Source organism: Mycetomoellerius zeteki, unplaced genomic scaffold (genome assembly GCF_001594055.1).
Source record: "Mycetomoellerius zeteki isolate Tzet28-1 unplaced genomic scaffold, Tzet1.0 scaffold202, whole genome shotgun sequence".
Lineage (NCBI taxonomy): Eukaryota > Metazoa > Arthropoda > Insecta > Hymenoptera > Formicidae > Mycetomoellerius > Mycetomoellerius zeteki.
Window position 1 is genome coordinate 288,810 of NW_017256980.1, and position 16,297 is coordinate 305,106.

At 38.1% G+C, this 16,297-nt stretch overlaps 1 protein-coding gene across 2 annotated transcripts in view; it reads left to right on the top strand.

The window, feature by feature from the left end:
* The window catches only part of fax (failed axon connections), a 37,231-nt gene extending 21,402 nt beyond the window's left edge, over window positions 1-15,829 (top strand). Inside the window, exons 2-4 of one of the 2 annotated variants that reach the window (XM_018447481.1) lie at window positions 13,414-13,752; window positions 14,547-14,699; window positions 15,386-15,829. In XM_018447481.1, coding sequence (XP_018302983.1) covers window positions 13,414-13,752; window positions 14,547-14,699; window positions 15,386-15,742 — 849 coding nt within the window. In that variant the 3' untranslated portion in view covers window positions 15,743-15,829. The remainder of the gene's footprint in view (window positions 1-13,413; window positions 13,753-14,546; window positions 14,700-15,385) is intronic. The other variant, XM_018447482.1, reaches the window with a different exon arrangement.
* The last annotated feature ends 468 nt before the right edge of the window (window positions 15,830-16,297 follow it).

Sequence of the window (16,297 nt, forward strand, 5' to 3'; positions counted from 1 at the left end):
GAAACTGTTTCGGCAGTGATGCTCTAAAGAAAACAATCGTTTACGAGTGGCATGAACGCTTCAGAAGTGGTTGTGAATCCGTCGAGGATGATGAACGCAGTGGCAAGCCGTCGACATCGAAAACCGACGAAAACATCAATAAAGTGAGAAAAATGTTGATCAATAACCGCGAATTAACTATCAGAGAGCTGGCAAAGGACTTAAACATTGCTTATGGATCCGTTCAGGACATTGTAGTTAATGATTTGGGTTTGCGCCGTGTTGCTGCAAAGTTGGTCCCGAAGGAACTGAATTTCATGCAAAAAAGGGACCGCGTTGACATTGCCAAAGACATGATTTCCAAGGCTGAATCCGACCTAACATTCATCAAACGCATCATTACTGGAGACGAGACGTGGGTTTATGAGTACGATACGCAATTCAGACATCAGTGAATGGAGAGCTCCAAGTGAGCCAAGACCAAAAAAACCACGTCGTTTTCAGTCGAAAAAGAAAGTGATGCTCACGGTTTTCATGGATTACAACGGTATTGTACATCACGAATTTTTGCCAGAAGGTTAATAAGGTGTATTATTTGGGCGTTATGAGACGTTTGCGTGAAGCAATTCGCCAAAAAAGAAAGGATTTGTGGGCAAACAACTCGTGGATTTTGCACCATGATAACGCACCGTCGCACAGTGCCATCATTATCCGTGAATTTTTGACCAAGAACGAAACGAATACCATCCAACAGACATCGAATTCACCCGATATGGCTCCCTGCGATTTTTTTCTGTTCGATCGAGTCAAAAAATCACTACGGGGAATGCGTTTTAACAGCCGAAAGGAGGTAATGGAAAAATCGAAGACGGCTCTGATGGCTATACCGACAATAGAGTTCCAGAAATGTTTTGAGAGCTGGATCAAGCGCTGGCATAAGTGCGTTGCAGTCGATGGGGAGTACTTTGAAGGGGACAATATCACTTTTGATGAATAAAAAACTTGTATTTTGAATTTTCTGAATGAATTCCGGGAATTTTTTGATCAAAGTGGTATTTCGGATTTCTAATATTTTTTTCATAGTAGTAGACATTACAAAATTTTTACTGATGTAGTTCGTTTACTTTAAACATAGTAATTTTTAATAAATTAAGTTTTTGATAGGTGCGGCGTATATACCGGAGTTACCTTAACTTTCACAAACTTGACTGAAAGACTGACCTTTAAACTCTGATTTAATAAAAATGAAACGTCAAGTGTATTTTAGTAATTTAATATCAAGGTATATTAATTACGCAGCAAAAAAATATAATTGTTGATACGTATAAATATTTACCAGTGATACGATTTAAAATATTATGAAGAAAGAAAAATTTTTTTCGTGTTACTGAGAAAAAAAATTTGTTCAACTAACTAAACACATTTAGTTGTTTGCAGATTTGGTTAATTCAACAAATTTTATTTAATCGAATTTAACCGTAGTCTGTTTAACATTGAACAGCTTGTTAAGCAGACTAAGGTTAAATTCAATTAAATAAAATTTGTTGAATTAACCAAATCTGCAAACACAACACAACAACTAAATGTGTTCAGTTAGTTGAACAAATTTTTTTTCTCAGTGTACGTATTAAATTTCGTCTTTTTCGCTGCTCGTGTTTCATTCTCCGAAGTCCACATGCAAGCTAATTAAATTGTCGTCTTTCATAGCTGTGAAAGATGAGATATAGTGTACATTACAAGATATGTCAAAATTTCGAGCGCAGCATTTTCGGATGACGTCATAGTTATCATTTGTCGCTGATTCGTTATTTTTTAGTTTTTGTTTTTAGGTTTATGACATTCGATAGTTATTTATGATTACTCGTTTTTCGGTTCTCGTTTACAACCGGTTATTTTTATCAAGTTTCAATCTTACCGCAATGTTACTGTCAGCAAATCACAAATACAATGAGAAAAAAAGAGAAGGAATGAGAAAAAAGCCAAAAAGTTTATAAATACACACGTGAATATATTTCTATATTAAATTAGATTACGTAGGTATATCTTTTACAATTAAAGTAGATTTTAAAATTTTATACGTAAAAAAATATGTATAATATATTAATTTAACAGAGCATTATTTTAATTTAAAATAATTTTGTTAATTCACACACACGCGCGCGCGCGCGCACACACACACACACACACACACAACAATATTTCACGAAACAAATAATATTTATTGTATTAAATATTGTGTTGACTTAACAAGACTGTTTTGAATCATAATAAGGCTTGTAATATAACATAATTTTAGCAGTATAAATATTAAATGCATTCTCAGTATTTTCAAATAAAACTCAAGAACCATATTTTCAGATAATACTTTTGAAGCTTTTACGGGTATTTTCTTCAGAAATGCCAAAGAATTTACGGGTTATCACCGTGTCGGGATCCATTGTTAATGCTAACGTTTCGTGAACCTCGTCGTTCGCTTTAGGGCAAGGGGCGCATTGATGCTGATCACATTTTTCCCTTTTTCCTTTTGAAAAAATACAGCAGGGGAGACTTATTTTCATAACTAAAGATTTTTAAGTAGCTAGAGTCATGTCCGAGCAGCTAGTTTATGACTACAACATCGGCATATTTAAATTACCGTTGTCGTGAGATGCGTATAAGATACGAGGCAGCGGTTCGACGCGTGGAGTTGATCTGCTTGCGCCGCGAGATTTTTTTTACGGCACGCCAGCTGTCTAATTTCAAGTACGACGGCATATATAGAAATAAAAGCGGCGGAAATAAGTGCGGGGGCGGGAGCGCATCTCTTAAAATAGCGACGAAAGGCCTCACTCAAGCTCTCTCTTTCCCCCTTTCTCCATCTCTCTGAAGCCTGCGCGCGATCGCGCGCGTATCTCTCGCAACGCGAACAAAGCGCGTGGACAAAGAGGAAAGTCTGCGGATGCGTCGGAGGCACGAGGAGGCGAGCGAAACGGGCAGGGGAGAAGACGCGACGGGAACGAGAAGGACGGCAAGAGGGCAAGGCGGTGACTGGCAAGCGTTCTATTACATTCCATTAGTCGGTGACAAGATTGCCCGCTCTGGAAATGGGATTGTCTTCCTCTCTCTTCTCTCCTCGTTACAGAGCGGAATCGTAACGCGCCGCGCGTCCACTCGCGCGCCTCGTACTTTCCGAGAGAGCTCGATCCGCCGTAATTATTTAATACGACTTGTCACGCCGTATCGCGGTCTCGTATTCTAGGAAAAAATCTATCGATAAAAATTCTTACGAAAAAAAGTGTCAAATGAGAGAGTCTCGGAAATATAATTTATTAATCTTCTCAGAATCGTATAATTTATATTGAGAGTATACGATGAGATACTTTCTCGGGCATTTTAACAGCAAGAATTTATGTCTCGAGTTTTTGGCTACGATTCGATAAGTGACAAATTTTTACGGTGTGAACGTTACATTTCTTCCTTATTAATTCTACTCTTTTTATCTTCAATGCGAAGTAAATTCACGTTCGAGAACAATGAAATATTATAAATGGAAACGGTATCATACAAATTTAAAAAATCATTTTTTAAATAATTTATATTCGAATTTCAAAATAATGGAGGTGTGTTATTATCGAGTTTAATTAAAATTTAATTTAAAATGTATCTCTGCTGAAATAAGTTCTATAAATGAATACGGAATATTATTATGGTCCTGACAATGTTAACGAGCAACATTTCGTTTCGTAAGCGAGTAGAATATTTTCTCGTGTAAAATTCATGTCAGGAAAATATCGCGAATCTACACGGCTCATCAGAAATTTAGATCACTTAATATTTAACAAATTCCGTATTTGGAAGTGCTTACTAGGACGGATCCATGGAGAAGGGGGAGACCTCCTTATTGTCTTCTCCCTAAAGTCTCTTTTAAAAATATTTATAACAAAAAATATATATTTTTAATATTTCTGAAATGTTTAATCATAATTTTGATGTTCCAAAAATATTTCTTAATTTAAGAGAAACTCTAAATATACAACATAGATTCCATTACATTATTCTTCTTTTACGTTAATATAATTTTAAATAAACGTTTTATGAATCATTTAATAATACTTTTTCAATGTAATGATTTAAATAATTTAATATTCTATTTTTTCATATTTGACTTAAAAAAATTTTGCTTGTGGCGAACCAATGGCTCCCCTTGATAAATTTCTAGATCCGTCAATGAGTGTGTCAAAGATATAAAAATATAAAGTGTTAAAAACATATTCGGCGCGTCGTCAGGAAGGAGGCGAGGAAGCGTCGTGCAACGAAGCGTTCCGGAGTCGCGAGCTTGATGTCGCGCCGAGAAACGCCTCACGTTCGTCAACGCCGCGCGCCGCGGCCGACCGCAACATAATTACGGGTCTCCGCATCCCGGCAGCTGTAAATCCCTCGCGCGCCCTCGTCTCTCTTTTTCTCTCTTCTCTCTTCTCGCTCGCCTTCATCCCGCGCGCGCGTCAGAGCGGACTAGACCGCCCATCTCGTACACGCCCGAGTCCGCGTTTTCTCATTCTCCTCTGATCACCCGGTCCAGTAGCTGCAGCAGCAGCAACAGCAACTTACACTGTTAAATTCCTAATTTCAAATTATATTCGATTTGAGTTATTTTTAATTGTTTCTATATAGATCGCCACTGTCATTACTCAATATATCGTTAATTTGACTAAAAATATCGAGTTAAACAGTTTAATTCAACAAAATGTATCTATTAAATTTGATTCAGATTTAGTTCATTGTTTTCTAAATATGCATATGTTAATTTGGACGATGTTTACTTTGAAACCAACCATGGAAATGGATTGATTTACATTTTCGAGACACACGTGAAAGTTAAAAATAATAAACTATTTAACTCAAGGAATGGATTGCCATTGCTCCTTTGATATCTAACAGTGCAGTGCCTGCATACCGTCCGCAATATCGTCCAATTTAACTCCTTCGCCGTGTGGGTTTTAATTAATTAATCTTCCAATTGAACCTCATTACGGCTTATCTTATCGACGCCGTGTCGAGAAATACCGCGGCAAAGAGGGAGGAAGGGTTAACTTCGACTTCGCGGTAGTTTCTCTTTCATCTTTCTCTTCCCCCTCTCCCCCGGTCTGCTTGACATTCCTCGACCGCGAGAATTCATTTCGTCACGCTGGGCCCGGCGGAATGGCGAGGCGGACGGCGGGGGTTCATTGCACTCCATAGAAAAATAGACGACGCTTCGTTGATCTGCGCGCGTCCCCGAATGTACCGAGGTTGCTTGCGCTTCTCGCGCATCTCTCTTTCTCTCTCCCGCAAAACACATACTCTTTCTTTTTTTCTTTCCCTCTCTTTATCTATACCTTTACTTAATATGCAGTTAGTTTTGTTGACGATACATTGAGATGCTGCAATCGCAGTTAGTCGTATAACGACGGCAATGATGTCGTATAATAAAGAAGCTGGTGCAATGACTCGATTTGCATATCACTTTGTAGATTATTATTGTACGGAATAATCGAAGTTTTAAAATTCTTATCTGTGCTTACGGTTTAATTAAATACAGAAAAATAACTCGTGAGAAGCAGAATACAAATGTACGGTAAATATCTATGAAATTATCTGGGATGTGGAAGATACTTCAGATTTTAAAACGTGATAGAATATAGATTTATGGTATACGAGTTTAATAGTACTGCGAATAATTGGAGATAATTACTTACGGTTTTTAAATAGCAGCAATCTCTTTTGAAAATTTATAGTCTAATTATAAACACCGTATTAACACATTTGAAATTATTTAGAAAGATATATATATATTTTTTATAATACGTTAGAAATATTTTTGAAGATTAATTGTTTTATAATTAATTATATTTATGGCTAGTTTTCAGTTTATTGATGGATTATTTATGAATCTTCGCGTCTCTTCAAAATTATACAGAGAGTTGTAGAGTTCGTTTTGCAAAAAAATGGAGAAGCAACGTAAATTTGTTCTTGTTATACAATTCTGTTTTCGAAACTGGGCAGCGTTAAGTTCTCAGTCTCGGACGAGCTATTCGAAGCTATTTGTTGCGAGGATATCGACGCGGTTATCGTGTTTCGTAAGATAATTTACGCGACGTGAATGGGCCCCATTGTGCGACTTTACGGTGTCACGCTCGAGGAAATAACGGGTTAAATGTCGTGATAATTCACCATCCGTGAATGCAAGGCGTGGTGTTTCTCCCAATTTGACTGATTACTGAAACAAGAATGCAACTTCGCATTCGTTGGCGCCTATTGATCGCGCACGCGTGCGCATTCAGCATCCAAAGAGATTCGATCTTTCCTATTTCGATCTACGATTTAATTGTATGTAAATGTAATGTTCAACCAGATATCGTACTATCGAAAATCGATCGTTTTTACGACGAAGAAAAAATCATCTGAAAAAGTTGCATTAAAGTTTAACGCAACTTTCTCAGATGATTTTTTTCTTTACCGTAAAAAAACGACTGAAAATATACATGAAAGACATCATTATTTGTGTTGCTAAAATAACTGCTGATTTGGACTCTTAGAAAAGATATAAAAGAGGAACGCGCGCGCGCGCGCGCGGATATTAATATGAAGCCAAGGATTATCTGCTGAGTTAGCTGAGCTAGCAATCTACTTGATCCAAGCGACGTGATACTACGACACGCCAAGCGATACTATGCATGCTTAACTCGTCTTTTTTTTATCTCCTACTGCCAGTTAAAATTGCCTTAACACTTTCGACGTTCGTGCGTCACGCGCATATACCCGCGACATATGTCGTTTGTGATTCACGAATATAGCGAACGTGTTGAATCCCTCACAAAAAGGACGATTTTCCTGGAGTATATTTAAAGATTTAGTTACTCTTTATATTTATTATTGTGAAATTTCACTCTAAAGAGTGAAAATTGAGCTTGTTTTGAAAAAGAGTGGCTCAATTTTCAATCTTTAAGAGTGAGATTTCATACTCTATAGAGTGAGATTCACTCTGAAGGTTTTAGAGAGTAGATATAGATCTGAAAATAATTTTGTTGGGTCATCAAAATAATTATGGAGGATGCTCGAACTGATTGTTAGAATATCAAAATTTTTTACAGCATTACTTATCTTGCTTGAGATTCCAATGTAATTATTTTGATGATTTAAAGCCGTAATCACATTAACGATTGCGTGAGTGTTATTAACGATGTTATTAGCGATTACTTTTCAACCAAAGCATTACTTTTCAGAGCAAAGCACTCACCGATTGCTTTGCTCTAACTGATTGAAAAGTAATATTGTGATTACGACTTAAAATTATTTTCAAATTTGTTCTAAATTTTTAAATACTTTATCAAAATCCTTTTTTCTGTACTTTATTATTACAATATCTTGAAAACGTCATTTTTTGCGAGTACGAATAATTTTTGGCGAAGCAGAATGAATCTTCTCGTTGCAGTCGCTATATCAAAACGAAGCGCGTTTCCAGAACGATTCGTACTTTAATAAATTGACAATCAATTTCTTCTCAGCTGTTAAATTCGAATGAGTCGCGACTTTCTTTCGTCTCCTCCTTACTTTCAATTTCAATATCGCGCGTTCAACGAAGTCAATCGTCGAATTAAAATCTCTTTAACTCTTGACAATTAATGACAAAAGAATTAGGGTCGAGTGAGGGGTGCGACGTGCGATGAAAGGAAGAAGAAAGGAATTTTCTATCGCGCGGAGACGAAGAATTCGATGTCGAAACTACGCCGATAGGTTGGCGTTTCTCGCGTGGAAATGTACGATGTAAATCGTATATATGCGCGTATTTCGTGAAATCGGTACTTTATCGTGTGTGCGCTTGCCTGTGCGCGTGCAACGGCGGGCATCACTGCAAGTAGCCAATTATACTGTGCCACGCGACGCACGTCTATGGCATACACATGCAAATCTTCCGGCGACATCCGTCGCGCTGGAACGCATCGACCGACGCAACGCGGCGTGGAAACAGTATGCTTCTGGTCCATTAGGATGAATGAGGGATCGGATATATGCTTAGATTGCGCGACGCGGCGAATTGTCGCGTGGCATAGACCAAGCTGATTTGCATGTGTACTTCTCGGTGAAGTATTCAGAATTATCGGATATATATAGAAATTTCTCTTTGGAATATCCTCTTAAGGATTTCTGTTAAGAATACTCGATTTCAGAAAATGTCATGCGACGAGTTTTAATAACTCGAGACTTAGGAAATACTTAGTATGTATTCATATACAGAGTGCTCCAAACGACGATAAGTGTTTTAAAGACAGATTCTTTAATATTTATTAACATTTTAAGAGAGACGGAAAATCTAATACTAAGATAGCTTTTAAATGGGAAGTTTATTAAATTTCGTCCTAATATGTTATAAATAATATGTTTCTAAAATATTTATTGTGAATTTTAGAACTCCTTATATATATATTAAATATTTATATATTAAAGCTGTATTTATATATATTATTTCTTAGTATCATAAAACGAGTAACTGCTTACGTTGTGATTAATAAGATTTACTTTTTATATAATTTCCGTTTTGAGTGTATAATTATAAAATGAATTAAGGAAACAGATTTCGAGGGAGTATTTTATACTTCGTCATATTATTTTATTTTTATTCTTTTTTTATTAATTATGTATGTTATTTAAATGTCTCAGTTTGTTTTGATAGTAACAGTTCGTAAGATCAAAGATCGTAAACATACATATTCAAAAAATAATAAGAAATATTTAAAACTATATACTTCGCGTTATGACTAACCGTCTGATTCTTAATCCTCCAACGGCACACATGGATCATTCATGTCCATGCCACTTTTAACAGTTCTTATTTCTCATATACCTGTGTAATTTTTAGAACTTTTCCAAACTCTTGTTTCGACGTCTACTTAGCAGAATAATTTAGTAGAGACTTTAAAGAACATGTTTGATTTTTTACAGAATTTTTCGAGCATTTTAAGAGCCTCAAAATCGGGTCAAACGTAAATAATCCATGCGTGTCGCTCTAAGGTGCTTAAATAAGTGTGCAGGGTTAATTGCGACGATAGAAAAATAACAACTACTCGCGACTCGTCCGATTTTAATATCATAATTTGAACGACCGCGTGCTCCGCAAATTTTCTGAGACAGCCTAAATAAAGAGACTCGTAGCTTCTGCTCTAAATAGAACGTAATCAAAAGCGATCGATGCTACACCAGTTCAAACGCCCTTGCTTTACCTGGACCTAACGTAAACGGTCCAGTCTAATCGATAGCGTTCCGAACTTTGACCCTGGACACATCTGTGCCGCATACAGAGACGTCTCTCTTCTTTCTCTGTCTTTCCCCCTCCCCCCCCCTCTCTCTCTCTCTCTCTCTCTCTCTCTCTCTCTGTCTCTTTTCCTCATCTCCCTTTAACAGGGACTGTTACCTTGTTCCGCGATCGAGACTGGTTTTTTGGCGCGATGCATACGCGCGCTCTTACATCGCGCAAACGGCGACGTCGGCGGCGTCGGCGGCGGTTCACGGCATCATCCCGCGCGATCAATATCAGCGCAAACGACGGCGGCCACGACTACGATCAGCGAGGGTGACTACGATGACGAGGACAAGAAAGAGCGCGCTGCGAGGAGTGAGAGGGGGGGGGAGAGAGAGAGAGAGAGACATAGAGAGCGGAGGGGAGGGGTGTTGAGTGAAGGAGGGAGAAAGAGAAAATCATCACACACACACACACACACACACACACACAAGCGCATGGTGCAATGCATATACATATATATGCGGCATGTACTAGCACATTACACGCTGCAGTGTACGATGCAGTGGGTTTGTGTACGTGCATGTGCGCCAATGTTTCGACGCTGTACCCGGTAGGAGGAGGGGGATGCCAAGTGGGGACGTTGCCAGGCGACGGAAGCTGCCTGCCGCCGCGCGAGTTCATCGTCCTCCGTTCGCGCGCTCCTCCCTTGCGCCTGCACCGATCCGGCTAGCCACCCTCCATCCACTTCTTTCGGCTCCTCCGCGCGCGCGAGTGAGCGAGCGAGCGAGCGAGCGAGCGAACGAACGAGCATTTCAGGCGACCCCGCCCCGTGGATTCACTCTTCTCGTTAACGTTCTCATGAATTGGAATCGAAGCCGCGAAGTACGTACTTTCTCGGGATGTAATGGGGACGCGTTGTTTCGGTGTATCAGGACGGAGATTGGAAGAGTTCTTCTCGGGGGCTGACCCTTGTAGACGATTTCAATAGATTATGTAGGGTGGCTCTTATCTAAAACTCCCTCCTCGAAAATTATCGAAGATAACGATAAGATCTCTAGGCTTACTCTCTTCTCGACTCTCTTCTCCATATAATACATTCATATTATTATATGTTATGGAAATTGTAACTCTTAATAAAAGCTGCGCAATGATAATATATTGATATTGTTATTGTCGTTAAGAGTTACAGAATAGGAGCCTTAATTTCATTAGTGGATCTTATTTATTAATAAAAAATTTAAAAGAGCCTTTCTAATAACAAATCAATAATATTGAGATAATGCATAATTACGCTTTGAAAACGCCATAAAAATTTAAATAAGCTTTATAAAAGAAATTTCCATGAACACGATATAATAAGCGTGTCACAGATAGGGGCATTAGCTTCGTTAAAAAGTTTAGAAGATTCTTTCTAATAACAAATCAATAATATTGAAATAATGCATAATAGCGCTTTGAAAACACCATAAAAATTTAAATAATGGCTTTATAAAAGAAATTTCCATAAACATGATACAATAGGGTTGTATTATATCGGGAAGAGTACATATTGCGAAGTTTTCTTTCCTCGTCGTCATTACCAGCCGGAATCGATCGACCTGTCCTCTCGAAAAACGCGAGAAAATCCGGTAAATAACAACATGACGTAATAGGGATGCCGATGCATTTTATATCGAGGGCAATGGACGTTCAGCGCATCCGACTCCGCCCCGATCTCGCCTTCGTTATTATCGTTATCAAACATGTAACGGATAAATAATCAGAATCAAGCATGTAGCGGATAAATAACAAACATGACGTAATAGGGACGTAAATGTGTCGGAATGAGGGCGAGCCGCGGAGCAACGTTCGCCCTGCGAACCCCACCCTGCTTTTCGTTTTATCGACGTTGTAGATTAAAATCGGCTTGACTAAATAACGAGAGCCGTGAAATCAGGACCATGGGCGTCAATCTTGATGCATGTTTCCTTCGCAATTACCCAAGGAACACACCAAGTCAGAGAAAGTCAAAATGATTCAAAAACTATTCTGACATGAAGGTCAAAATGATTCTTGGTTACAAAATTTTATTATTTAATGACGTTAAGAATCAAAATAGTCATTTTGATTTTTTGTTAACTTTTATTAGTGTGTTCCTTGGATAGAGTTGAAAGATTTCATGTCGCGATATTTTCGCTCATAAATCAATAATCGCTCGAGAGTGAATCGACAAAAATTAAAAAAATTAAAAAAAAAAAAGAAGCTATCGATCAATCAAGGGAAACGAGAAACTCGGTAAAAGGATGACTCATTCGGATAACTCACGCTTACCGTTGCAAGTACATTCGGTCGGCCCCCGTACAGCTGACAAACGCATATTATGAGCGTCTATATACCAGCCCTCATCGATCTCGCCGCCGTGTGCCCGACCGAAGGGGTTAAAACTAGAGCAATGGATCTCTGCTTTACATACGTTGCCTCCTCCTCGTGTCGACGGACCCGTGCAGATCCGCGTGCGGCGCATATAACGCCGCTTTCTCTAGCACGGCTAAAATTTCACGCAGCATTACGGTCCTCCTCTCGTTTTCCTTTTCTTTCCTTTTTTTTCCTTTTTTTTTTCCTTTTTTTTCATACACCCGACACGGCTCCCGCCGCGCACCCGACTCACACGCGTCTCTTAATCCTTTTCTCCGTTTTCCCTCTCGCGTGCCTTTACGAATTTCCGTGCGATTTACTGTTCCGTTTCATTTCCATTCCGGTACGGCGGCGAGCAGCTTTTCGGGGCGAGACGTCATTGTACTACTATCTGTTCTTCTCACTTGACTTTGACTGGAGATGTTATCCTTCTTATTTTACGAGCATAAAGTGCTTGCTCCACGTGGCAAATTGCACGAGCGAGAAGGCACACTGTCCAAGTATTACGCAGATCTCACCTAGCAGGTTTAACGACACTGGCACTAATCTGATGATAAAACGACACTTTGTGTAATTACTGTTAATGTGACGTTTTACGTAATTAATTATACTATACTGTCGTGACGAAATTGTGTGGAAAGTATATTTGTGAAAATAGCATTTAAATTTAATTTTTCTTTAATTAGCATGAAGCAGCAGTAATATTAGGATAAAATCTATTTTATTTTTATATATATATTCGCTATATTTTAAATCATATAATAAAATTAAGTAAGTAAAAATTTCTCGGACAATGCAATTTCTCCTTCTTGGTAATAGTAGAGTAACGTATTTAAAATCGATTTTATACCAATAAGAATTTATTAATCAATTAGGAAAATATTTCTCATGAAAAGTGCAAAAGTATTAATCTGATCTATAAATCAGAATTAACAAATTAAATTTTAATTGTATTAATACTTGATATAAAATCTTGTTTTCCAGTTAATTCTAGAAAGATTATTTATTTTAATAGAAACTTAATGTAAATCTAATTGAATATTATTAATGAATATTTGTACCTAATAATAATTAAATTATCATTAAGAAAAAATACGTTAAAGAATTTTTGTCAGTCAAATGATGATTCATGGACATCCTGTATACCACGCGTGAAACGTTCGCAGTTATTACATGTAATAAGCTGATTCACCTGTGAAAGCCACGATATCCCACTTATGCGTTTAACGCGGTACATACGTCTATAAATAGAGCATGTGCTTCGCGAGAGTGTAGGTATACCTATCCATCTCTGTGCAATATTATTTATTATCGCAATAGAGCGTTTCACGATATTCCACTGTAGAATACGGAATAATAGTTACAGTCGATTATTATCGATTAATCTGGAATGATTTTATTAGACTGCTTGAAAGAGAAAATCTCACCGCGATTTTGTTGCGAGTTATTCAAATTAAAGGCAGAATCTTGCGCGTTGCGATTTAATAGAAACTGCGAAATTGAACAAACGAGTAAAAAATGATGTGTCAAAATATGTATTTTTATTTTACGTTAGATTGCATAAAACTATTTCAGTATATTCTAGATATACTGTTTGACATTCAGTTATTGCTATTGCAATATAATTTTATTGTATATTATATTATGTATATAATATAATAAATCTATTATTATATATAAATGTTATAAATTAATAATATAATATATATTTTTATTAAAGCATAACATATTTTGTTATTGTATTGTCGCTTTGGCAATAAACTAACTTATTCGGTTGTTTCCAGAATGTTGATCACAAGATGAAATTCCGCTCCAAGAAGGGTCAGCTGCCGTTCGTCGAGCTGAATGGCGAGGAAATCGCGGACAGTACCATCATCCTACGAGAGCTGAGCCAGAAATTTGGCAAGGACTTGGACGCCGGTCTCACGTCCGAGCAGCGAAGCGTCTCTCATGCCATGATATCCATGATCGAGAATCACCTCGTTTGGGTTGTCGCGTGCTGGCGCACGAAGAACTTGGATCAGGTGTTGAAGGGTTACAAGGTCAATCTGCAACTCGCCTTGGGATCACGTATCCCGAACGCTATTCTGAATTTCTTCTTCAAGCTCACGTTCGGACGCAAGGTAAGTTTCGCTTGCCGTTCGCCGTGATTTCGGTGTGACCTAGCATACAACTTGGACGTTAGATAGAAATCACTTGAATGATAATTCCATGTTTCACGACTTCTCATTCAATTCTAATAATTTATTTGCATCCATGTTTTCATATAACTTATTTACATATTTTCATAATTATATTCCACATTATTTCCATCGTTATGCAAACTAAGGTCATGCTGTATGCAAAAATAATCTTCCCTCGACCTTCTTTCATTGATTTTGTCGAGACCGCACGATGTTTCGTATGTTCACGGTTTTCTATGCATTTTTTAGCTATGCATGTATCACTGACATTATGTTAGATTGCATTCATGTAAATACTGATTGTAGTTTCGTCATTACATAATTTTTCCCAGTATTGGTAACTAGTCTTATCAGCTATCATCTTAAAGCTCTTTTAGTTGAGTTCTGGTCGAGATTTTCATCTAAATATTAATAATATGGAATATAGTGATGACTATGAAATACAAGTTTATTGAAACGATATACAGAGATTCTAAAAATATTTATTGAAACTAGTACGATCTCCAAAGTGTTATTCTTGTCCAAATTTTACTTCGACCAAGTTTCGCTACTTACACGTTATCACAATATTTATTTTATGCTATCTCCAGAATCATTCATAGTATTCGTGCAGAGTGCACAAATTGCGCTTGTAGCTATAAATGTGCTATGAATGTGCTAGCTAGAGGTAGTATCGCGATAAGGAAGCGTAATTGTAGAATAAAATATTGTGATCATTTGTAGTGAGATGGTAGTTGGATTGGTTGCAGGGTGCGAGGAAAGTGAAGGCTCAGGGAATGGGCGTGCACAGTCCGGAGGAAGTGTCCCAATTCGGCTGCACCGATCTTAAGGTGCTCTCGGACACGCTTGCTGACAAGCCCTTCTTCTTTGGGGACGAGCCAACTTCCGTAAGTATCATCAAATCCGTTAACATGTTGCCTATAGCGGTCAAGAGTTCTTGAGTTATGCACCACTGTAGTACGTTCTAACGTGGTACTTGGTCCGCTGTGTAAATAATAGCTTCAGTTACTTGTAATTTGATGCCGAAGATAATATCGGTGAAACCAGTGCTGCCTGCGGCGAAACGGCGTTCTCGCTGGGCGTCGTGCGAAAAAGCTTTGTGTTTTCAGTTATCTCAGAGATTGTACATCGGACTGAGCAAATAATTACAACAATTATCGACTCAACTTTGATAATTTTCGAGTTCCAGTCGATTAAAAATTAATTAGTTTTAAAATAAAGAGAACTTCAGGAAAGAATAAATAGATGAAAATATAAATATAAAGAACGCCAATAATCGGTCAAAAATGTTATGAATATAATACAAATTCTTAATTTTTAAATTTAATTATCTCAGCTGTGACTGTGCGCCGAAACGTTCGGATATTAATCACAATCGATCTGAGATGTTAATAATATAAATATGATAAAAATATATCACTTTTAATCTCATTTATCTTAATATTACTTAATATTATTAATGTTGATTCGGAAAAAATTATGTTCAACGTAAAAGATTGATAGAAAACATAGATTATATATTACAATTTTAGCAATCTGTATAACCTTTTGGCGATCTTTTGGGTTTGTGCAGATGGACGTAGTTGCATTTGCACATCTCGCTCAAATCCTGTACATCGACAAAGACACGCCGTACAGCCTGCGAGACTACATGGTCGAGAACTGTCCCAACTTGGTCGGACATTGCTCGCGCGTTAAAGAACGATGTTTCCCGGATTGGGACGAGATATGCTCCAGCCTGGACATGAACACGCATCTGCCGAAGCCCGAGAAACAGGAGGAGAAGGAGGGCAAGGAGGAGGCGAAGGAGTCTAAAGAATCCAAGGAGGAGAAAGAGGGTGACAAGGAAAAGGCAGACAAGGAGGAGAAGGAAGTAGAGAAGGACAAGGAAGTTGACGAGAACAAAGAAAAAGAGAAGGACGGCAAATAAGCGGTCTTTCGTTGTAAAGAGAAGTAATAAGTCGTTTCAAGGATTTAAAGGCGAAGAGTCACGAAGGTGTATTGGCGAATGAATAAAGATAGAAAGAGAGAGAGGGATAGTTGGCGGTAAGAGCGTGTGTGTGTGTGTATGCGTGCGTGTGTGTGCGCGTGCGTGTGTGTATGTGTGTGTGTATGTATGTATGTGTGTGTGTGTGTGTGTGTGTGTGTGTGTGTGTGTGTGTGTGTGTGTGTGTGTGTGTGTGTGTAGTATGTATGTATGTATGTATGTATGTATGTATGTATGTATGTATGTATGTATGTATGTATGTATGTATGTATGTATGCGCGTGTGTGTGGTTGCGTGAATGTGAACGACGACGGAGACGAGGACGATGTAGAAAGCACGTACAGAATGATGACGAGGGAAGGGAGTTGCCGGAAGTGAGAGATTGTCTGTTGAAGAGAAAGGGGAAAGAAAGAGGGAGAGAAAGAACGAAAGAGAAAGAGAGAGAGAGGGAGGGAGAGAGAGAGAGTGTGTGCGCGTGCGTGCGTGCGTGTGTGTGCG